A 25086-nucleotide genomic window follows, 5' to 3' on the forward strand; every position below is an offset into this window, starting at 1 on the left:
CGTACACTCGACAGAGCTGGGCTTTATGGAAGAGTGACCAGTGGCCATTGCTTAAAGAAAAAAATAACAAATGTGTTTGGTGTTCGCCAAAAGGCATGTGGGAGACTCCCCAAACAGAATGGAAGAAGGTACTCTGGTCAGATGAGACTAAAATTGAGCTTTTTGTTCATCAAGGAAAACATTATGTCTGGCGCAAACCCAACACCTCTGAACACCATCCCCACAGTGAAGCATGGTGGTGGCAGCATCATGCTGTGGGGATATTTTTCATTGGCAGGGACTGGGAAACTGGTTAGAATTGAAGGAATGATGGCACTAAATACAGGGACATTCTTGAGGGAAACCTGTTTCAGTCTTCCAGCGATTTGAGACTGGGACGGAGGTTCACCTTCCAGGAGGACAATGACCCTAAGCATACTGCTGAAGCAACACTCGATTGGTTTTACGGGGAAACCTTTAAATGTCTTGGAATGGCCTAGTCAAAGTCCAGACCTCAATCCAATTGAGAATCTGTGATATGACTTAAATATTGCTATACACTAGCGGAACCAATCCAACTTGAAGGAGCTGGAGCAGTTTTGCCTTGAAGAATGGGCAAAAATCCCAGTGGCTAGATGTGCCATGTTTATAGAGACATACCCCAAGAGACTGTCAGTTGTAATTGCTGCAAAAGGTGGCTCTACAAAGTATTTCCTTTGGGAGGTGAATAGTTTTGCACGCTCAAGTTTTCATTTTTTTTGTCTTATTTCTTGTTTGTCTTTTTTGTCTTATTTTGCATCTTCAAACGGTAGGCATGTTGTGTAAATCAAATGATACAAACCCCCCAAAAATCCATCTTAATTCCAGGTTGTAAGGCAAAAAAAAAATAATTAAATGCCAAGGGGGTGAATACTTTTGCAAGTCACTGTATATACAGTGGGGAGAACAAGTATTTGATACACTGCCGATTTTGCAGGTTTTCCTACTTACAGTGCCTTGCGAAAGTATTCGGCCCCCTTGAACTTTGCGACCTTTTGCCACATTTCAGGCTTCAAACATAAAGATATAAAACTGTATTTTTTTGTGAAGAATCAACAACAAGTGGGACACAATCATGAAGTGGAACGACATTTATTGGATATTTCAAACTTTTTTAACAAATCAAAAACTGAAAAATTGGGCGTGCAAAATTATTCAGCCCCTTTACTTTCAGTGCAGCAAACTCTCTCCAGAAGTTCAGTGGGGATCTCTGAATGATCCAATGTTGACCTAAATGACTAATGATGATAAATACAATCCACCTGTGTGTAATCAAGTCTCCGTATAAATGCACCTGCACTGTGATAGTCTCAGAGGTCCGTTAAAAGCGCAGAGAGCATCATGAAGAACAAGGAACACACCAGGCAGGTCCGAGATACTGTTGTGAAGAAGTTCAAAGCCGGATTTGGATACAAAAAGATTTCCCAAGCTTTAAACATCCCAAGGAGCACTGTGCAAGCGATAATATTGAAATGGAAGGAGTATCAGACCACTACAAATCTACCAAGACCTGGCCGTCCCTCTAAACTTTCAGCTCATACAAGGAGAAGACTGATCAGAGATGCAGCCAAGAGGCCCATGATCACTCTGGATGAACTGCAGAGATCTACAGCTGAGGTGGGAGACTCTGTCCATAGGACAACAATCAGTCGTATATTGCACAAATCTGGCCTTTATGGAAGAGTGGCAAGAAGAAAGCCATTTCTTAAAGATATCCATAAAAAGTGTCGTTTAAAGTTTGCCACAAGCCACCTGGGAGACACACCAAACATGTGGAAGAAGGTGCTCTGGTCAGATGAAATCAAAATTGAACTTTTTGGCAACAATGCAAAACGTTATGTTTGGCGTAAAAGCAACACAGCTGAACACACCATCCCCACTGTCAAACATGGTGGTGGCAGCATCATGGTTTGGGCCTGCTTTTCTTCAGCAGGGACAGGGAAGATGGTTAAAATTGATGGGAAGATGGATGGAGCCAAATACAGGACCATTCTGGAAGAAAACCTGATGGAGTCTGCAAAAGACCTGAGACTGGGACGGAGATTTGTCTTCCAACAAGACAATGATCCAAAACATAAAGCAAAATCTACAATGGAATGGTTCAAAAATAAACATATCCAGGTGTTAGAATGGCCAAGTCAAAGTCCAGACCTGAATCCAATCGAGAATCTGTGGAAAGAACTGAAAACTGCTGTTCACAAATGCTCTCCATCCAACCTCACTGAGCTCGAGCTGTTTTGCAAGGAGGAATGGGAAAAAATGTCAGTCTCTCGATGTGCAAAACTGATAGAGACATACCCCAAGCGACTTACAGCTGTAATCGCAGCAAAAGGTGGCGCTACAAAGTATTAACTTAAGGGGGCTGAATAATTTTGCACGCCCAATTTTTCAGTTTTTGATTTGTTAAAAAAGTTTGAAATATCCAATAAATGTCGTTCCACTTCATGATTGTGTCCCACTTGTTGTTGATTCTTCACAAAAAAATACAGTTTTATATCTTTATGTTTGAAGCCTGAAATGTGGCAAAAGGTCGCAAAGTTCAAGGGGGCCGAATACTTTCGCAAGGCACTGTACATGCAGAGGTCTGTAATTTTTATCATAGGTACACTTCAACTGTGAGAATCGGAATCTAAAACAAAAATCCAGAAAATCACATTGTATGATTTTTAAGTAATTAATTAGCATTTTATTGCATGACATAAGTATTTCATACATCAGAAAAGCAGAACTTAATATTTGGTACAGAAACCTTTGTTTGCAATTACAGAGGTAATACGTTTCCTGTAGTTCTTGACCAGGTTTGCACACACTGCAGCAGGGATTTTGGCCCACTCCTCCATACAGACCTTCTCGAGATCCTTCAGGTTTCGGGGCTATTGCTGGGCAATACAGACTTTCAGCTCCCTCCAAAGATGTTCTATTGGGTTCAGGTCTGGAGACTGGCTAAGCCACTCCAGGACCTTGAGATGCTTCTTACAGAGCCACTCCTTAGTTGCCCTGGCTGTGTGTTTCGGAGGGCTTCTTAAAGAAAAACTAACAGGTCTGTGAGAGCCGGAATTCTTATTGGTTGGTAGGTGATCAAATACTTAAGTCATGCAATAAAAAGCAAATTAATTACTTTAAAATCATACAATGTGATTTTCTGGATTTTTGTTTTAGATTCCGTCTCTCACAGTTGATAAAAATTACAGACCTCTACATGCTTTGTAAGTAGGAAAACCTGCAAAATCGGCAGTGTATCAAATACATGTTCTCCCTACTGTATGTATATCTCATTAAGGGAGCCTAAAGATAAATCATCCTCAGTTTTTGATAAAGCATTAAAATGTAAGGTGAGTGTGTTGGCGGCAACTGACCCCTCCTCCAACGGAGCAACTGGGCCCCCAACAAACCAATGCAAGCAATGGTACCTAAAATAGCATCTTCCAAATAATGTCCAACGTCATTGAGTTACACAGATATTTTATATATACTGTGTGATGATTTGGCACGAAAATTAAAAGAGGGACCTTACATCAAAACATCATCATAGTGAGGATATTAATAGCGAGATGTGCAATACCATTTTGTTTCAATATTTGATTTATTTAAGTAAAATAAGACACCTAGACTTTAGCTTTTAAGAGTTCATTACAACATCAAAAAATCTAAAGAAAATAGATTATAACACACTGGTGGGCTGTTACCCCATAGTTGGGGAGAAATGCCCCTTTTCTAAAAACAATATTTCATTAAATAACATATATAATAACAACATGTATCCACTTATTTCCTCATTTTTACCAAATGTTTTTGTGTCAACAATTGGACATTGTTCTTAGGAAGGGTGCGCTACTTAGACAAATACATTTAAACTCAGTTATTCACAATTACTGACATTTAAGCTTAGTAAAAATGCCCTGTTTTAGGTCAGTTAGGATTACCACTTTATATGCTGCCACCACGTGCTTCACGGTTTGGATGGTGTTCTTCGGCTTGCAAGCCTCCCCCTTTTCCACCAAACATAACGATGGCCAAACTGGTCTGTTCACACCAAAGTATGTTCAACTCTAGGGGACAGAACGTCTCTCCTTCCTGAGCGGTATGACGGCTGCTTGGTCCCATGGTGATTATACTTGCGTGCTATTGTTTGTACAGATGAACGTGGTACCTTCAGTCATTTGGAAATTGCTATCAAGGATGAATCAGACTTGTGGAAGTCTACACTTCTTTTCTGAGGTCTTGGCTGATTTCTTTAGATTTTCCCATGTTGTCAAGCAAAGAGGCACTGAGTATGAAGGTAGACCTTGAAATACATCCACAGGTACACCTCCAATTGACTCAAATGATGTCAATTAGCCTATCAGAAGCTTCTAAAGCCATGACATCATTTACAACCATTTTCCAAGCTGTTTAAAGGCACAGTCAACTTACTGTATGCAAACTTCTGACCCACTGGAATTGTAATATAATTCACTGTAAGTGAAATAATGTGTTTGTAAACAATTGTTGGGAAAATTACTTGTGTCATGAATTACTTGTGTCATGCACGGTTAGTAGTCCTAACCGACTTGCCAAAACGATAGTTTGTCAACAAGATATTTGTGGAGTGGTTAAAAAACTAGTTTTAATGATTCCAACCTAAGTGTATGTAAACTTCCGACTTCAACTGTATCTATTTGATATTAAAGGGCACAAGCCAACACTTGGAAATCTAAAATGGAAATGGAAATGGAAATCTGAAAAACAGTCTCTGCCTGGACCCCAGTGGCTTTAGTGATGCAGAGATGTTGATCTTCCATTGTAGGCTGTTGACCGGATCATTGTACAAATTTGTGCTCCACAGGGCCCTCTTGCTGTTTTCAGGGAACAGCACAGGTAAAGTAAGCCGACCAAAGAGGAGGACTCCAAAAAGAAGATGGAATGTAAGACCAACTGGTTTATCGGTCAGGTTCGGAAGGAGAGCTTATTTGTAGGGAAAAGAACAACAGGCCAAATGTCAACTCATGATGGGCCACATAGGCTATAGGCAGCTGACATGTCACCATTAGGTTACATGCTAAAACATGCATGAAATTAGTCAACATTTGATATTAAATGTTGACTACACTGGCAGCAGTATCAGGTCTTGCAATATGTTTTACATAATGCCATGTATTTACAAAGCTACTAGTTAATACAATGTTTACAGTTATTTTATTACTGTGTAATTACATGGATATATGGAAACCTATCATAAAGTCTTTACTGTCTGAGATATATAATACTGCTTTAATTCTTGTAATGTAAATGATGTTGTGCCCTTGGCCTGAAAATTATGTAATTGAATGTGCATGTATTGCAGGCCTACTCATAAAGGAGTTCTAATGACCCCTTTGTCCAAAAGAGGACATTGCCCTGTAATTTAATCACTGACGAAAAAAATAAAATAACTTTATTCTAAACACAGATGTGGCATGAATGAAGCTCAGGAGTAAAATAGTAATAGTCAAATGCACGTTGCGTATTTCAACAATAAGTACACTCTACACATTTTTTTGTGAACATAACTCATTGTTATTACAACATTATTATATCGTAGTTAATCAAGACAATACATTACATTGGCCAGTAGGAGGTAGCCATATACGCTTTATCATTTGACAAAAAACGAGAAATAAACAGTAATACAATATATTAAACTGCTTCTTATATGACATAAAGGTGTTACAATAATAGTAGCCCTACTATCAGACATGATTTTGCGATCTAACACACTGATTATGGTGCCGGATTACGTTGCAACATTCTAGTTTCGTTTATTGCTACAAACTGAATGCAGCATGTTACGAGAAATACACTACGGTTGTGTAGAGCATCGGCCTACAATCCAAACTTTTCAATTGAATAACAATGGCGCATATGTTTGTGTTCATGAAAGATGGAAGTGGTTCTAATTTCACGGAATTCCTTGAGAAAAATATTCTACCAGGAGTGGGGTTCGAACCCACGCGGACACATGTCCATTGGATCTTAAGTCCAACGCCTTAACCACTCGGCCATCCTGGTATGTACAACGAGTTGTCAAGACAATTTGATTTATAAACCTGAAACTGAACAATGTTTACAACGGCGATAGTTACATGTACGCCAAAATGCACAGTAATAATTCCACATTAAATGTAAACACCTTACTTTGCTTATCTTAATCGTCAAGGTCAAAAACGAAGTAAGCATACGCCTAATAAAATACCCTAGTTGTGTTAGAATACCCATACTAACATACTATATAATACATTTTTAATAAGTAACGTCATACACTACCTACCATATACTAATACAGAATTTTAGTATACCGTAAATGAACGGTATTCTTTCAAATGAGAGTACTGCGCGCTTTGCCTGTTTATCGGAAATTGATGCTGTTGCTATGCATTCTCTTGTTAGCTTAACAAGTTACTTGTTTTTTTATTTTTTTTAAATGATATATTAAACAGTTACATCAAGAGAAAAAAATATAATAATAATACAAATCCACATATCAATTCAAATACAGACATGTAGTGAATACAAGTTTGACATTTTGTTTTGTATACGTTTTAATCTAAATAGTCTAAATAGTTTTCCAAATCAGATAACAAATTACGAAAAGGGGCTTTTTCTTCATAAATGTTGATTTGTGTATGAAATGTATGTATGTATGAAACATTTTCCTAATGAAACAAAGAGATGCAATAACATACGTTCAATTGTGGAATCAGTGTAGTAAAATAATATGTTACACTTTGATATTTCCATGGTTGTATGCATTTTGTTGCAAAGATATAGTATTACATCAGTCCAGAACACTATGTAAACAATGACAGAAGAAGTGTTTTTATTTCTTATTTCTTTAACTTTTATTTAACTAGGCAAGTCAGTTAAGAACAAATTCTTATTTTACAATGACAGGGTTCAGGGGTGAAATTACAGATTTTTACATTGTCAGCTCAGGGTTTCAATCCAGCAAACTTTCAGTTAGTGGCCCAATGCTCTAACCACCAGGCTATCTGCCACCCCAATAGATTCAGTTTCTAGTTCACAAAAACTGCATTTACTGGTACCATCAGGTCTATATTTAGAAATCAAGCTATTTCACGGATAGAATCTAAGGATAATCTTAAAGGAGATCTCCTTTACTTTATTGGTCACCATAACTTTGTGTGGAGTGAGCCAGGCACAGCGCCAGATGAAGCCCAACAAAATATCGCAGAGGGAATAGACTTCCTGTAGAAAATATCCCTTAAATAATGATTGTTGAATTTCTTATCTAGTTAACCTATGCCATTCACCTGGATATCGCTTACAATAGGAGATATTCCAAAATATGCATTATTCTGAAGTAAAGGTTTTATCCCAGTTGGTATATATATAACGGTGTCATACTCATTACTTGAAACCTCAAAGATGTTTCTTTCCATAAATTCTCTCCGCATAAATAGATTCCCACCAATACTAACTAATTGGCTGACAAGGATAATGTTTTTTGAGAACAAGTTAAGGTAAAATAACATAGAAAAAAATATCTAAAATCGACCCATTATTCCACATGAACATTTATGAGGTGAAAAGTTGTTTATATAGCAAAGCCCAGCACATTAAAGCCTGCTTGTGAAAAGCTGCCTATTTCACAGGAAGTTTACCCACAATATAGGGACATTGTAGTAAAAAATTAAGCCTTCCGAGCTTCTGAAAAACAAAATGAGGTACACAATTTCAGAAACATTGAGGATTTTTAAAGTACCTTTGAACGCAGTTGACTTTTGATATCTGATTAAAGAGAGTGAAGTCTAAGACATTTAGACTGCCATCACAAACCCTGTTGGTGATAAGATAAAAATCTAATGTTATCTTATGTAGTTTGTTTATCCATATGAAGTTGTACAATAACCTATCTAAGGTACAGCAAGTGGATTTGGGAATGTCAAATATGAAAAAAGAGGATGCACAAGATAGCCCCTCAGCTTTGGATTAAAGCGCTATTCCATGAAGACTTAAATCCCTAACTAACCATGAGGATCATTTTCTTTTGACAGATTCCGTTACAGGGTTCAAATTAAGATTATTCACAGCCTTAAGATGTTTGGTGATCTTTACACTGAGCTAGGTTCCAGTATATTTTTCTGAGGTGTTACAATTTGCTGGATTGACAGCTCCTATCAGAACAAACATCTCACATTTGGAAAGATGTAGTACCAAACCTGAGATTTTGGAGAACTGCTTCACAATATCCAATGCTAATCGAGCTTGTAACACATTTTTCAAAAAAAGTGAGTTGTCATCCACCAGTTGGGATATCTTGATCTCTCTGGCCTGGAATGTAATGCCTTCAAATTGACTTTGATAAATTAATGAACATAAGATTTGAGATACTAACAAACATTTTAAAAAGTTTGATTGGACAACCTTGTCGTGTTCCTTTGCAAATGTTAAACCTTGAGGATGTTCAATGACAGAGTTTGATACAGCTATTGCCACCATTATACAGAGTTCTAACAGCATCAACTGTCACGTTCGTCGTAAGAATTATCGGACCAAGGTGCAGCGTGATATGGTTTCCACATGTTTATTAACTGAAAACGCACAAAACAATAAAGAATGAACAAAACGTGAAGACAATGGAGTGCTCACAGGCAACTACACAAAACCAAGATCCCACAAAACACAATATGGAAATGACTGCCTAAATATGATCCCCAATCAGAGACAACGATAAACAGCTGCCTCTGATTGGGATCCATACCAGGCTAACATAGAATAAACAACCTAGATTACTCACCCTAGTCACACCCCGACCTAACCAAAATAGAGAATAAAAAGGCTCTCTATGGTCAGTGCGTGACAGTACCCCACCAAAGGTGCGGACTCCGACCGCAAAACCAGAATCTATAGGGGAGGGCCGGGTGGGCATCTAGCATCGGTGGCGGCTCCGGTGCGGGACGAAGAACCCGCTCATCCAGCGGATCCGCCAGCATCGAGGGCGGCTCTGGTGCGGGACGAAGAACCCGCTCATCCTGCAATTATCAAGAGTGCCATCAGATCAGGTAGCCTGATGTCAGATGTGTCCATGTAAATAGGAATAGGCAAAACATGTAAACTTTTTAATCTAACTATTATATTAATCTGACTATCAGCAATAATTACATAATTGTGTGCATGTAACCATTACTATTACTATGTGACCCTAATTAACTGTCTCATCTGCTATTGTTAGCCAACTAGCTAGTAATGTTAGCTAGCTAGTAGCCTTTGAATATAATCTAAACATAATTATTTGGGCAGCATAATTATGTTTTTCTTTCCCAGAAAAACCTTGAATCTTAACTCATAAATGGCTAGAATACTGGCAAGCTTACAAATACAGCCTAGCTAGCTAGCCAGCTTATTGGCTAGCTAGCCATCTTGTGCATACCGCACTTCATTCTTTCATCCACTAACGTAAGATATTAATATGCATTCATATTATTTTCTCAAACATTCTGAACAAGCAGGCGTTAGAATGTCTTGGAAGTTGGAACTACTTTCATGGAACTGACACGGAGCTTTACTGCCCCTTCTGCTTAAAAAGTGCAGCAGAGATGAGGATGGTGGAATTGTGTGTCTTCACAAAAAATAACTTTGTTATGTTAGATTTGTTAGAAAAACAACTCAGATTCAAATTGTGTAGTTATACTTTTTTGGGGTGGAAGGAAATACAGGCATTTTAAATTTGATTGAAATTGACCTACATCGATCAATGTTTTCTTTAAGCACAAAAGCTAACGGACTAACTTGCCAGCTACTTCCAAACACCTCACACGGACCATTTCACTCGCCCTAGCAGAGCTGATTAGGCTGTTTTCATGTAATCCAGAGAGTTGTTGACTGTAACGGTGCTGCTTAATTAAAAAAATATTCAACGGGTGTTGAGCGTTTGTAAATTCATCTGTTATTCTGCGCTCTGAAATGAATCGGAGTGGAAGGAAATACGGGCATTTCAAATTTGATTGAAATTGACCTACATCGATCAACATATTTAGTTTTGCTAGGTAGAATACACAAGGTGTAATTTGAAAATTTGGTTGTGCCTCAGCAGTTTATTTGTTGTGTCAGTCACTGATTGTCACTTAGTTTGTCAGCTAAAATCATTTTTTATTGGCGTCAAGGGAAGCCAGGCTTCTCCCAAAGAAAAAAAATAAAAAATAAATAAATAAATAGAACATTAAATAATTTATCTTTTGTCTCTCTGTGTTCCATAAATGTTTCTTTAATTTGCAAGAGGCTGAATGTGTCTCACAGGAGAAAGCATCTGTGCGAGCGAAACAGCGCCCCTCTGTCTGTCTACATTTAGGCCATCTGGCCTGAGAGGATGAAAGTTCAATATGTTCAGTAGCTAGATGTAGAAGGCTAATGTTAACTAGCTAACATTGGCCATAAACAGTGGCGACCCGTCTTTCAGGGCAGGTGGGGCAGTGACCCACCTGTTTTGACACCCACATTTGAGCAAAAAAACAAACAAATAAAAAAATATATACTCATCTTTTTGGGGGGGCTTGCATGTTATTTTGGCATTAATACGTGTCACATATCAGTTTGCAAACAGTGTAAATATATATACAGTATATATAAATTGAGTAAATTGAGTAAATAAAGCCACATACAAACATGGTCTCTCTTTTGTTTTCTTGAGTAAAGGCAGCTCTAAAATGCAGGTGTTTCAGCCTTGCTCAGTGCTTTCTGTGGTGGTAGGGCGGGCCAGCAGAAAATAGGAGCATTGCACTGTGATTGGCTCAGTATTCTGCCACTCATTGGGACCTTGCGCCATCGCCAAGCTTCAGTCCTTTAGTGAGGGTAGACATCCAAAATTTCAGCCCTTTGGGCCCTACCATTGTGTTATATTACAAGTGCCCTTCCAAGAAGGCCATTGGCTACAGAAGTGACGTCAAATCATGTTATATGTACAGTAGCTTTGATTGGACTGATCATCTCAAAATCTTATTTTCACAATCTTAGCTAGCAGTCATCATCGTAAATCAAGTATACTGGCAAATCCTTTTTAATCCTTGTCATATGAAGAGAAATAAAACTTATTGGTGCTCATCGGCCATTGGACATAAACATTACATAAGTTGGAAATTAATCAATGACTGGTTTGGAAGGAATCAGTGGCTAACTGTGAGTTCAAGAACTCTGGGAACTCGGCAAAAATGAGCTATGACTGGGAAAATAAGTTTTGAACGGTCATTCAAGAATTGTAAATCCGGCATCTTTCTATTTGATGACAAAATTTGCCCACGAAGGACCGCCGCGCCACTTTCCTGTCCAAGCACATCACAACAATATGAGTCTATAAATGTCTTATGCTGCTTCATAAATGATGTAGGATGTCAGAGAGATATGTATACTGTAGCTAAGAAAGTAATACCAAGTGTATGTTTTGTCATAAGCTGTTAGCAGCCCATGTGCCTCACCCTAATAATTTGGTCTATTTTCACCAACGCGGTATTGTAAACACATAGTTTGTGGCCGGGATGTGCTTCTTTGCCTATAACCCGTTTTAGAGAAATGTTATCATTGAATATTATAAGATCTTTCATTGTCTGTTTATATGCCCTCTTTATTTATCCTACGGTTCTGACTTGTTGTACAGGGAGTACACTGTAAGAACAGCCCATGTTCTAAATTCTGTCGCAGTACATTTTAAAAGTGCTGAACAAATAGTTATATTGACTACATCCGTCCTAGATCACTCATTTATATCTTAATTGAAATTATGGATTGCCTCTTATTGTTTAAGCAAGTCAGCCATATCAGCTATGTTTTTTTAAAGGCAGCAAATGAGGTTCAATGAACTGTTTCACTGCCAGACAAGGCTCCGCTGAAAGCCAGGTGTAGCAGTGGTAAGATGATAGGACTGCAGCTGGGACAGCTTTATGAAGTTCCTAACAGTTTGTGAGCACCGTTTGTCACTGTTATAGTGCAATTGATGTATTTGTTTGTGTTGTGTAGTGTAGTGGCTTTGCTGGCATGCATCCCACATTTTTATTTGCCCCACCAAGATGTACATGCTAAAACCGCCACTGCCCATAAATGGAGATAGGCTAGCGACTAAGCCTTTTAGCCAGGTAGCCTAGGACAACAACAATTAAAAGTGTGTACTGTATGAGTGACAGACCGTTTCGTAAACATGAAAGAGAGAAGGATGGCATTGGTGTTTCTCTACAAGTAGGGTGAGTAAACATGTTTTCTACTTGCAAGAACGCATGCACACAAACAGAAATCAGAACCATGGACAGCCACATCATATTTAGCTGATGTCGATTGGACTAAATTTATTTTGGTATCTTTTAGTTATCACTGTATTAGACGAAGCAGAGGTGATTTGATGATGTTGAAATGATGCTAGAATAGTGGAGTCAGTTCCTGTTTTCTTTGCGTCTTGCGGTAACTCTCTGTGGTTCTAAATCAATAGTTGTTTAGTGGTGGACGAAAATGTCAAACATTAACTTAACCATGCTATAAGACATGTAACTGTGTTACGTGCAATATGCGTCCTGCTTTCCGGTTTTGTATTGTCTCTGCCTTTAGGCCTATATATCACGGTCGCAAGGCAGATGAATTAACAGCAAACGACACAATTATCACAACACATCCAGTGTAGGTTGTAATATGGCTTTTTTGGGGGGCAGGGTGGCTTGTCGAGTTACTGCCCGGGAGCCCCCCATTGATTTTGTTTGTCATTTTCACTCAGATATAATATTAAAAACTGCAAACAGCTCACTTTCCTATCTGCCCCATGACAAAGTTAGTAGAATTGCATGTAATTATTTGGGGGCAGTGCGGGGTTGGCAACTGCAGCCCCCTCATGATTAGATTATTTGTGACGCCATCAATGTTTCACATCCCTGACCTAAATGGTTCCATCACCAGATCAAAGGCTAGGGCTATGAGGTGTTGTTTTAAATTACTCAACTGCCATTATGTCAAATTCAAATGTATATCCTGCATTCATCTAAATATATGTTGTATGATGTTGCCTAGTCTAGGAAAAAGTGAGTCAACTCATGTCACATGAGGAAAAATCTGGATGAGCCAGGTGATTCAGGTCTGGGAACTTGTTTCACTTTTCCTTGTGACAGAGGAGAACTTCTTCCTGAGTCACAATTCAGTTACGTCTTGCACTTCAGCATAGGGGAAATAGAAGTGACCCACTCATCTACCCACAGGCACACACACACACACATACACACATACATCCACATTTCATTTGAGAAATCTGGACAAGTCAACACTTACCATTGCATTACATTTATTACATTATTTATAAAAAAATGCACTTAGACATTATTCCTATTGGATATGACTTGTCCAAATGGAATTAGTCCATTGGGTCAACTGCACAGAACCTGATATTCAAAGCAGTTGCATTTCCGTTCTGTGCTATTGACACTTCTGGTCTTAGATGGGTTTAGCTCTGCGTTTTCTGTTCGGCAACAAATTGCTTTGTAAAAAGCTCTAACTAAATAAATAAAACTCAATTGATTTGATAAGACTTTTACTACAAGTAGGTCTCCAGCAGGGTAGACAGGGGCAGCACTGCTGAAAGGGGTTCTTCCTCTTGTACTGTAACGCCCTCTTCATCTGCACGTTGACCCTGCCGATGTACTCGTCGGTGCCGTACACATTGGCCTCAATGTTGTTTAGCATGGTCCCCTGCTTCTCTACCAACATGGCCATCTGCTGAAACAGATCATGCACCTCCCTCAGCCTGGCCTCTAGCTCTACCAACTCCTTATGCCTTCCTTTTATCTCACACGGTGCCCAGCGGGATGAATGCCCCTCGGTCTGCAGGCTCTGGGACAGCTCCCCCCAGCCCTCACCCCCATTCTCTATGATGAAGGCCTGTCTCTGGAGGCGTGAGCGGCCTCCTCTACCTGGTTGTATCTGCTATGGTGGCATGGAAGGCCCGGGTGAGGTTGACATGCTGGGTTTGGGCGATACAGGTGTTTCTCCTCCAGCTCACAGCTCTGCGCCCCCAGGGTCTGGAGTCTGACGTACAGGGCTTTGCCATGCTGGTGGATCCCCCTGGCGATGGAGTTGGAGTCATGCTTGATGATGGTCAGGCTGTGGACTGTGGTGCCGATGCGCTCATTGTGCTCGACCAGACGCTCCACCTCCAGGTGGAGCAGGGAGATCTCCTGGCGCATGGAGTGGGCCTCCTCCAGGATACTGTCCATGGTGGGGGAGGAAGAGAAAGAGGCCTGGAAAACCACAGCCTCCTGGGAGATCTTGTTCAAGTCATATTCTGGTCCATACAGCTCTGTCTCAGGTTCAAAGTCATCCTGCTCCTTGCAGATAGTCTGCATGTGACACAGCCTGTCCCGCATCCTGCCTGCCTGCAAGAGAGGAGGACACAGTTAGGGTCCAATAAACAATGGGATACAGTGCTCTTCAATGGATAGTCGCTGACTCTAATGCAAATAATTGTAAATACAGTGCCTTGCGAAAGTATTCTGAGCAGAGGTTTGGGAGCTGTAAATATATTGTTTATTTGACCAGGGCCTTGTGAGAGGTGACTGCCATCAGACCAGAGCTAGGAGGGGTGTCACGGTACACAGGCTCAGTGATGCAAGATTAAGGTCCTACATTTTTTTGTCATTATTAAATATCAAATCCAGACCTTCCAAGTAATATTTCACAAAGACCCAGGTAATGGGTCCGTTGGCAGTCGCATCTCACAAGGCCCTGCCACACTTTGGTCATTTAAACAATATACAGTGCCTTGCGAAAGTATTCGGCCCCCTTGAACTTTGCGACCTTTTGCCAAATTTCAGGCTTCAAACATAAAGATATAAAACTGTATTTTTTTGTAAAGAATCAACAACAAGTGGGACACAATCATGAAGTGGAACGACATTTATTGGATATTTCAAACTTTTTGTGCAAGACACAAGTCATTTTTCCAACAATTGTTTACAGACAGATTATTTCACTTATAATTCACTGTATCACAATTCCAGTGGGTCAGAAGTTTAAACAACTTTAAACAGGCTAATTGACATCATTTTAGTCAATTGGAGGTGTACCTGTGGATGTATTTCAAGGCCAACCTTCAAACTCAATGCCTCTTTGCTTGACATTGGGGAAAATCAAAAGAAATCAGCCAATACCTCAGAAATAGAATTGTAGACCTCCACAAGTCTGGTTCATCCTTGGAAGCAATTTCCAAATGCCTGAAGGTACCACATTCATCTGTACAAACAATAGTACGGAAGTATAACCACTATGGGACCAAGCAGCCGTAAGTCCTATATTGACATTTATTAAGGACAACAAAGTCAAGGTTTTGGAGTGGCCATCACAACGCCCTGACCGCATCCTATAGAAAATGTGTGGGCAGAACTGAAAAAGCGTGTGCGAGCAAGGAAGCCTACAAACCTGACTCAGTTACAGCAGCTCTATCAGGAGGAATGGGCCAAAATTCACCCAAATTATTGTGGGGACCTTGTGGAAGGCCAGCCGAAACATTTGACCCAAGCTAAACAATTTAAAGGAATGCTACCAAATACTAATTGAGTGCATGTAAACTTCTGACCCACTGGGAATGTGATGAAAGAATAAAATCTGAAATAAATTATTCTCTCTACTATTATTATGACATTTCACATTCTTAAAATAAAGTGGTGATCCTAACTGACCTAAAACAGGGGATTTTTACTCAGATTAAATGTCAAGAATTGTGAAAAATTTAGTTTAAATGAATTTGGCTAAGGTGTATGTAAACTTCCGACTTCAACTGTAGGTGCTCCTTTTGTCCAGGTGAGAAAGGGCAGTGTGGAGTGTGATTGAGTTTAATTGATCTGTTGGGGCGGTATGCGAAATGGAGTGGGTCTAGTGTGTCCGGGAGGATGCTGTTGATGTGAACCAGGACCAGCCTTTCAAAGCACTTCATGGCTACCGACGTGAGTGCCACAGGGCGGTAATAATTTAGGCAGGTTACTTTCGTTTCCTTTGGCACAGGGACTATGGTGGTCTGCTTGAAATATGTAGGTATTACAGACTCAGTCAGCGAGAGGTTGAAAATGTCATTGAAGACACTTGCCAGTTGGTCATGAGTGCATGAGTACACGTTCTGGTAATCCATCTGGCCCAGCAGCTTTGAGAATGTTGACCTGTTTAAAGGTTTTGTTCACACCGGTTACCGAGAGCGTTATCCCACGGTCGTCCAGAACAGCTTGTGCTCTCGTCCATGCTTCAGGTTTGCCTTCCTCGAAGCGAGCAGAAAAGGCATTTAGCTTGTCTGGCAGGCTCGTGTCACTGGGCTGCTCGCGTCTGGATTTCCCTTTGTAATCCGTAATACTTTTCAAGCCATGCCACATCCGACGAGCATCACAGCCGGTGTAGTAGGAATCAATCTTAGTCCTGTTTTGATGCTTTGCTTGTTTGATGGTTCGTCTGAGGGCATAGGGGGATTTCTTGTAAGCGTCCGGTATGTCTCCCGCTCCTTGAAAGCGGCAGCTCTAGCCTTTAGTTCGGTGCGGATGTTGCCTGTAATCCATGGCTTCTGGTTGGGATATGTACGTACATTCACTGTGGGGATGACGTCGTCAATGCACTTACTGATGAAGCTGATGACTGAAGTGGTATACTCCTCAATGCCATTGGATGAATCCCGGAACATATTCCAGTCTGTGCTAGCAAAACAGTCCTGTAGTGGAACATCCGCAAAATTTGACCACTTCTGTATTGAGCATATCACTGGTACTTCCTGCTTTAGTTTTTGCCTGTAAGCAGGAATCGGGAGGATAGAATTATGGTCAGATTTGCCAAATGGAGGGCGGGCTTCTCTGTGTGTGGAGTAAAGGTGGTCCAGGATTTTTTTTTCTCTGGTTGCACCTGCGACATGCTGGTAAAAATTTGGTAAAAATGATTTAAGTTTGCCTGCATTAACGTCCCCAGCCACTAGGAGCGCCACTTCTGGTTGAGCATTTTCTTCATGGCTTATGGCCATATAGAGTTGGTTGAGAGCGGTCTTAGTGTCAGCTTCATTTTGTGGTGGTAAATAGATGGCCACGAATAATATAGATGAGAACTCTCTTGGTAGAGATGCGGTCTACAGCTTATCGTAAGGTACTCTACCTCAGGCGAAGAATACCTCAAGACTTCTTTAACATTAGACATTGCGCACTAGCTGTCATTGACAAATAGACACACCCCCACCCCTCGTCTTACCAGAGGTAGCGTCTCTGTTCTGCCGGTTTTGATGTCCCGTTGGTAGGATAATCTTAATCGAAAGTCATCAACTTTATTTTCCAGTGATTGCATGTTAGCAAGAAGAACGGATGGCAGTGGGAGTTTACTCGCTTGCCTACGTATTCTCTGAAGGCTGCCCGATCTGCGGCCCCTTTTCCTGCGTCTTTTCTTCACGCAAAAGGTGTGGATCTGGGCCTGTTCCAGTGAAAGCAGGATATCCTTCTCGTCGGACTCGTTAAAGATTCAGTCTGCAGTGAGTTATCGCTGTTCTCGTGTCCAGAAGTTATTTTCGGCCATAAGAGACGGTAGAAGAAACATTATGTTCACAATAAGTAAAAAAATAAGTTACAAAAACGATCAGAATATCACAATTGATTGCGAGAATGTAAAACGTCAGCCATGTTCTTCGATGCCAAAAGTGCTTCAACAAAGTACTGAGTAAAGGGTCTGAATACTTATGTAAGTGTGACATTTCCATTTATTTATTTTTTTACCTGTTTTTGCTTTGTCATTATGGGCTATTGTGTGTAGATTGATGAGGGGAAATAACGATTTAATCCATTTTAGAATAAGGCTGTAATGTAACAATGTGGAAAAATTCAAGGGGTCTGAATACTTTCTGAATGCAGTGTAGTTTTCTCTCTCTCTCCCCTCAGGCTCTGTGCATAGAGAGAGCAGGAACAGCAGGCCTCGGACCCGGCAGAACCACAAAGATTGAGTCAGCTGTCCTCCAGGGCATGCAAGGAGCTGGGCACACTGCAGTGCATCCTGAAGGACAATCAGGTAGAAAACCGTACAATGGAATATCCTGTTGTCTGCTTTAACATCAATTACACTCTTATATTGTTTTCAATAACGATGATTATAATGATGTTGATAATGTTGTTGTTTATGCCTTGTTTGCCTGCTGTTTTCAGGTGCGTATGGTGGAGGTGGAGCGCTGGCTGGATGGCATACTGGAACTGTCACCAATGCCACGGACCAAGGAGACTCAGATAGACTACAGGAAGAGCTCAACACGTGGAAGGTCAGTGGCCACGCCATTCAAAAACAGACAAAACTTTATTTAACACCTACAGTACTGCAATGTTATAACCCATGCCCGACTCTCCCCCCCTCTCCCTCTTAGGAGTATGTGAGTAAGATGGAGTTAGTGGAGGGTTCAGTGAAGCGGATCGGAGAAAATGTATCGGTGGTGCAGGGGGCTGCAGTACCAAAGATAGCCCACTGGGGGCAGGCTAAGCTGGATGAGTGCCAGTGGAGGTGGGAGACGCTGAGCAAACAGGTGAGGAAGAAGAGTACAGTTCATGCAGAGCGAAAGTGAGATTTATTTGATCAAATAGAAGTTTTGTAATGGTTAGGCTGTCACAAATGTACTGATATAAGTGGATGCACGTGGCATTCCGGCAACTTTGAGAAAAACAACAGTTTTGCCTGTTGCTCACACACTTATCTTCCCTCTCATTGGCTAGAATGGACCCACCTGATCTAGCCTGCCTTCAACCATTGAGGAAATGTATGTTCATTATTAGAGTCGTCACTCTGCTATTTTGTCAATCTAATAGATCCCCTTTGGTTCAAGCAACACTGGATTGTGAATTAAAGTGTGACAAAATCTCTAGAAACAAACAATAAAGCCTGCTCCTTTTCCTGTGTATCCCTTTTTAATCTGTGTCAGTGTCTTTTTTTAAACCTTGTAGCATTTGATAGGTTAAGACACTCTGGAGTGTACTATTACACTGTAATCTGACAGTGGTCCATGTTATCTCTGTGTTGTGCATAACTGCTGAGCCACCAGGGGCGTGTGAGTGAGAGCCAGGAGAGGCAGGTGAACCTGAAGAAAGACTTGGCAGAGATGCAGGAGTGGATGGCCCAGGCGGGCGAGGGGTTTCTCGTGAGAGAGACTTTGAGTACAAGAGTCCTGGGGAGCTGGAGGGCGCACTGGAAGAGATAAAGGTGGGGAACAAAAGACAGAACTGAAAAACTGGTACAACTAGGAACTCCTTACTCCTAGAAAGACAGTTCTAACAACTAACCTAGACGATCCCACTTCAACCCTATATTGCCATTTATGTCCCCTCCTATGTTTTTATTATTGATTATTTTATTAGGATCCCCATTAGCTGTCTTTGAAGCAGCAGCTACTCGTCCTGAAAATACTATCCTGGTAATCTGGCATGTCTCTTTCTTTCCCCCTTTGATCATCTCTTTCCCTCTCTCTCACCTACCCAGTAAAGAGGATGTGCTACAGAAGGAAGTGAGAGTGAAGATATTGAAAGACAGCATTAACATGTTGCTGGCCAAGAATAAGACGCCCTCTGGTGGCGGAGGACAGGACCTGACAGAGGAGCTGGGGGGAGTCCTGGAGAACTACCATAAACTCTGTGACCGCGTATTTAGTTTTCTTCAGGGCTGACCCCTCTGAGGATGTCCCTTCTTGGGGTTCCTTTGAATCATAATCCTCAGGATTTGTATATATTATGCACTTCCTTAGTCGAACAATGCTCTGCTGCTTTTGGCTCCTTACAAAAAGAGCGTCCAACAACTCTAACATTTTCAATTCCATTAGATCCCAACTTTTAAAAGGAATAAGCATGCGCAACCTAAAATTCCCAGTCAGGCCACCATCACGAATGTTTTGGTTGCGGACTTCCTCGTTGCTGATTTAGAACTCCACGCTCCCACATGGAAGTCAATTCTTTCTTTGTATTTTCATCCTGTGAAATACTCTTCCTGAGGAGTCAGGTGTACCTTCCCAATGGGTCTCGTAGCCCTTGAACACGCTATACCCCTTTGTGATAACTCTCAGTTCGGGACACACCACCTTGCGAAAAACCTGCCAGTCTTCAAGCCCGTAGTCCACTCCTAAAGTCTGGTCTGTATTTTCTTCTCCTTCGGCTACGGTATAGAGTTTCACTCTACAGGCCTGGTAATCAAACTGATATCCTCATTGCTGTCCATTAGACATCATCACTTGATCTTTGGGTTCTATGCACATTTAAAAACCACTTTTTTGGCGCATCGTATATTGTTGCTTTATACTCTGACCTTTCTCTATGTTTCAACCGCGGTCCTGCTTCCGTTGTTAGTCATCACTGCTTTGCCGCGGATCACAAAATCCATGTTTAATTTCTTTAGTGGTTTATCGTGGTCGATTGTGTTTTTCTGGGTCTTATTTACCCCCAGGACATTCCTGCTTCATAGACAGCAGCCCTAAGGGCAATAATATAGGGGGTGTGGGGCCATCCTCTTTGAAATGTTCAAACACATCCCCCTCAGTTCAACGAGGTCCCTACACATCAATCATCATGACAACTTCAAAGGAATAGATGCAATATATGCATAAATTAACACACACTCTAACACGTGACAACAGGAACAGGATGCACTTATATGGGCATAACCACGCGATAACTTCCTGCCAGAATGTCCTGACAAGATGCCCATATTTGGGCACACCCTAGAGCACGTGATAACTTCCCGCCAGAATGTCCTGACCAGATGCCCATATTTGGGCATGCTCACGGCATCCGTACATAGGGTCATAAATCAAACGTTTGACGCGTGCTGTCTACTGTAATCTCTCTTCTGTTTGTGGATTTCGATTTGGCTCCATTTGAGCTCCTGTGTTGTTCTCAATTTGTATTAATGTTTTGGGAAATGGGATGCAAAGTTACATCTATATGCAGATGATACAGTCATATATTCATGTGCTTCTTCTCTGGTTCAGGCTGTTGGAGAGCTCCAGACTGCTTCTCAGTCACTGCAGGCCTCCCTTTATGGTCTCAAACTTGTCTTGAATATACAAAAAACTAAATTCATGACCTTTACCAGAGCTAGAACTCTGCCAGAGAACGTTAGCATTGTCACATCTGGTGGCTTATCCATTGAAAAAGTGTCATCCTACAAATACCTAGGTATATGGTTGGATGACAAGTTGTCCTTTAAAGTTCATTTGGAAAATCTTGTGACAAAGCTTACATTAAAATTGGGTTTTTATCTTCGTAATAAGGTTTGCTTCCTGCTTATGGCTAGAAAGAAGCTTGTTCAGGCCACTTTACTCTCTATAATTGATTATGGTGACTTGCTGTATATGCATGTAACCTCTTCCTCTTACAGAGACTGGACTCTGTTTATCATGCATCCTTGCGCTTTATTACAAAGGCCAAGTCACTCACCCACCATTGCACATTGTACCAAATGGTAGGTTGGACCTCACTTTAAATGCGCAGAAAGATAAATTTGTATGTGTTCATCTACAAAGCCTTTTTGTGTAAACTCCCTCTTTTCCTATGTAGTCTGGTCTCCTTCACCACCAGCAGTTACCATACCTGGTCTGCTAGATGGTTTCTATTTAAAGTCCCCAGGACATTCACAGTATTAGGCAAGACTGCCTTCTCGTCTTGTGCACCAGACGCATGGAATAGTTTACACTCCATGCTTCATCTAGATATGTTAGTGCCACTGAATTCATTTAAAATATTGATGGGAGACTGTCAGAGGAGTGTACATGTTTTTTTAAGGCTCGATCATGTTGTGTTGTTGTATGTTTTAATTATGTAATGTATTGATTGTTGCAGCCTTCTTGGCCAGGTCTTCCTTGAAAAACAGACTCTGGGTCTCAATGGGCTTTTCCTGGTTAAAAACATTTGTTCAATATTGGTTTATTAAAATTTAATTTGACTCAATAGCAGAGTTTGAGAATATTAGCCTGTGTGGTAAAATAATAATTTGAGTAATAGCTATTGACGAACCTGTTAATGTATTAATTGTATGATTGATGTGTTATGTGTAGACCCTGCTAGAGGATCTGGATGACATCAGTCTGAGTGTGGACAGTCTGAGAGACCAGGCCACCCTGATGACCAGTAGAGGTCCTGCCTGCAGAGATGTAGTGGAACCCAAACTGGCCAAACTCAACCGCAACTTCCACATGGTCTCCCAGTGCATCAAAGCTGCCATGGTACAACTACTCTCACATCACTGTTTCAGTGTGTTACAATTACAACTGTTCAGAGCTTTATCATTCAATCCGTCGACACGTACAGAGGTGTAATTCTGTCACTCTTTTGTTCCTGATACCCTGATGTACTGTAGGTTCCCACCTTTGCGAGGCATTGGATAACCTCCCTGATCTTTGTGTTTGAATATGTATTTGATATTCACTGCTCCACTGAGGGACCTTACAGATAATTGTATGTGTGGGTTACAGAGAGGAGGTAGTCATTCAAAAATCATGTTAAACACTATTATTGCACACAGAGTGATTCCACGCAACTTATTATGTGACTTGTTACATTTTTACTGCTGAACTTATTTAGTCTTTACATGGGAAAGGTGCTGAATACCTATTGACTCACGGCATTTCAGATTTTGATTTTTAATTCATTTGCTAAACTTTCTAAACTATAATTTCACTTTGACATTAAGATTTAATCCATTTTTAATTCAACAAAATGTTGAATAAGTCTAGGGGTGTGAATACGTTCTGAAGGCGCTGTATAGCCTAACACAGTACAAATACAAGTATCGCATTGACAAGAGTACATTGTACAGATTGAGAGAGAAAGAGTAACATTAGCAAACTTTTTAATATGAATACATTGAAGTGCTTTGCTGCATTTCAGATGTAAATGTATTCCCATCTCATAGCACAGTAGAGCTCTGTTTAAGATCTGGAGGACTGTTGGCCTTGGCTATATTATCCTGGTAATCTGTTTGTGTGTGTCTAAATCCCTCTCTCGTCTCTACAGGAAATGAGGGTGCTGAGAGTGCGACAGGTGGAGATCTCCATGGACTCTTCTTCTTTATACAGCTTCACAGAGACACAAAGACAGGACTGGAGAAGTCAGAGAAATTCTTTCATTATCATTACACGCAGGCTTAATGTTTTTACTAGCTAGCTAGCTTGGTAACTAAGGCTAAACTGTAACAGCTGTGAATTATTTTATTCACTATCGGTCTTTATTTTAATGACCTTGTTTTGTTGTGACATATGATAGTTACGTTAAAGGGGAAGTTCACCCATTGTTACATGTGGCCTGATTTTCACTCTTTCGGTGCTTTCATCCTTTTTAAAAATATTTTATTTTGGTTGTCACATTTTGCAGAGTCATCACTTGCCATTGACTGTAATGCTAAAACACTCCACACCAACTCATATTACATCAGAATCCTATTCTGAATGATGTCTCTGCACTTAATGTTGTATTTGTTTTCACTGAGCCATAAATCCATGTTTGAAAGATGCTGTTTACAATAACAAGAATATGCAAATGTGGATTCATGGGACAGTGCCGAAACATCATTCAGAATATGATTTGGATTGGAGTGTTTTGGGGTCTTTTCTAACATGCATTTTCTAAGACACATTTTCATAATGCATTGTAGTCGATGGAAAGTGATAACTCAGGAAATATTTTCTACCAATTGTCTCTGTAATGAAACAAAACATAAACATTTTTTGGGGGGGGTTCAACTATAATCCCAGAAATAGTGAAAATATGTATACATAGAAATGTGTGAACTTGCTATTTGATATCAAAAAGTTTGACATGTGATGCTTCCCAGTTCCCACACAGATTGATATGGTTGTGTTACCTATCTTACTTGAATGTACTGGTTGTAAGTCACTCTTAGAGTGTCTGCTAAATGTAATGGTAAAATGTAATAGATTGACACACACACCCATACACATGCATTCACTGTTTCTAGCATAATACTGTCTCTTGCCAGCAGATGGAGCCAGAGGAGAGGGCGTCCTCTCAGTCCCTCAGACTATCTGATGGATATAAACACGGTTCTGCTGGCCATGGCCGACAACGAACTGCTGCTCAACTCTATCGAGCTCAGCAGTGATCTCTACGACTACTTCTCCAGGCAGGGGGTGGAGGGTGAGAGAGAGGTGAGGGGAGATATAGGAAGGGGAAGGGAATAACTGTGTTGTCTTATAGGTCTGAATGGAGACCTCTCACTCATTCAATTACTTTCCTCTCTCCACTCCTACCTCTCTCTCCTTCACCTCTCTCTCCTCTCTCCCTGCCTCTTCACTCTCTCCCAGAGTATAAAGGAGAGTCTGGAGTCGGGGAGCAGGTGACGTTGATCCATGAGCGCCATCCTGGAGGCATCGCAGAGCAAGGTGGCACAGTTCAGAGACACCCTCACCCAGCTCAAAGCAGAGTGGGACCGCCTCAACTGCATGTACAACCACCGCAAAGGGTGGGTGATGGACGATCAACATTAAGTTACTTAGTAACTGCCAAGATCTTAATACTTAATGACAATGAAAGAGTGTAAAGAAGAAGAAACTGAAAAATATATTGTAGCAACGCAGGGGAAAAGGGGGAAATGAGCAGCTCTGTAAAGTTTTTGCATTTCCACTATTGGATGTGAGAGGATCTGTTTGTCTCCTCTAACAGGGCCATGTACTGTAGTTGTAGCTTTACTCTCATCACTGATTGGTTCATCCACAGAGAGAGAGTGAGTGTATGATGTCACTTAGTCATGACCTTGTCTCCATCCTGTCTCTGTACTGTCAGGGAGTTCCGTCTACAACTGACCTATCCTGGGTACATGAATACATGTACAGAGGAGCGAGGATGGAGATATATGCCAGTGCACGTACTGTATACCAAGACCTCAGCACACACACACACACACGCACACACGCAGACTGATCAACACAAGCCAAGTTGACTGGGAGAGCACACACACACAAACATGCTCCCGAGTGGCGTATCGGTCTAAGGCACTGCATCTCAGTGATAGAGGCATCACTACAGACCCTGGTTCGATCCCGGGCTGTATCACAACCGGACGTGATTGGGAGTCCCATAGCAC

At 40.9% G+C, this 25086-nt stretch overlaps 1 protein-coding gene and 1 non-coding gene across 2 annotated transcripts in view; both read right to left on the reverse strand.

Moving 5' to 3' along the window:
* Nucleotides 1–16373, reverse strand: part of LOC139415446 (syntaxin-11-like) — a 39142-nt gene extending 22769 nt beyond the window's left edge. The window contains exons 1-3 of the mRNA XM_071163535.1: nt 16197–16373; nt 13980–14390; nt 13642–13938 (exon numbers count right to left, since the gene is read on the reverse strand). Of these exons, the coding sequence (XP_071019636.1) occupies nt 13642–13938; nt 13980–14390; nt 16197–16373 (885 nt within the window). The remainder of the gene's footprint in view (nt 1–13641; nt 13939–13979; nt 14391–16196) is intronic.
* On the reverse strand, nt 5963–6045 carry trnal-uaa (transfer RNA leucine (anticodon UAA)). Its single transcript has one exon. It is a non-coding gene; the product is annotated as a tRNA-Leu (tRNA).
* Nucleotides 16374–25086: the final 8713 nt, after the last annotated feature.

Source organism: Oncorhynchus clarkii, chromosome 8, assembly GCF_045791955.1.
Source record: "Oncorhynchus clarkii lewisi isolate Uvic-CL-2024 chromosome 8, UVic_Ocla_1.0, whole genome shotgun sequence".
NCBI classification, from domain to species: domain Eukaryota; kingdom Metazoa; phylum Chordata; class Actinopteri; order Salmoniformes; family Salmonidae; genus Oncorhynchus; species Oncorhynchus clarkii.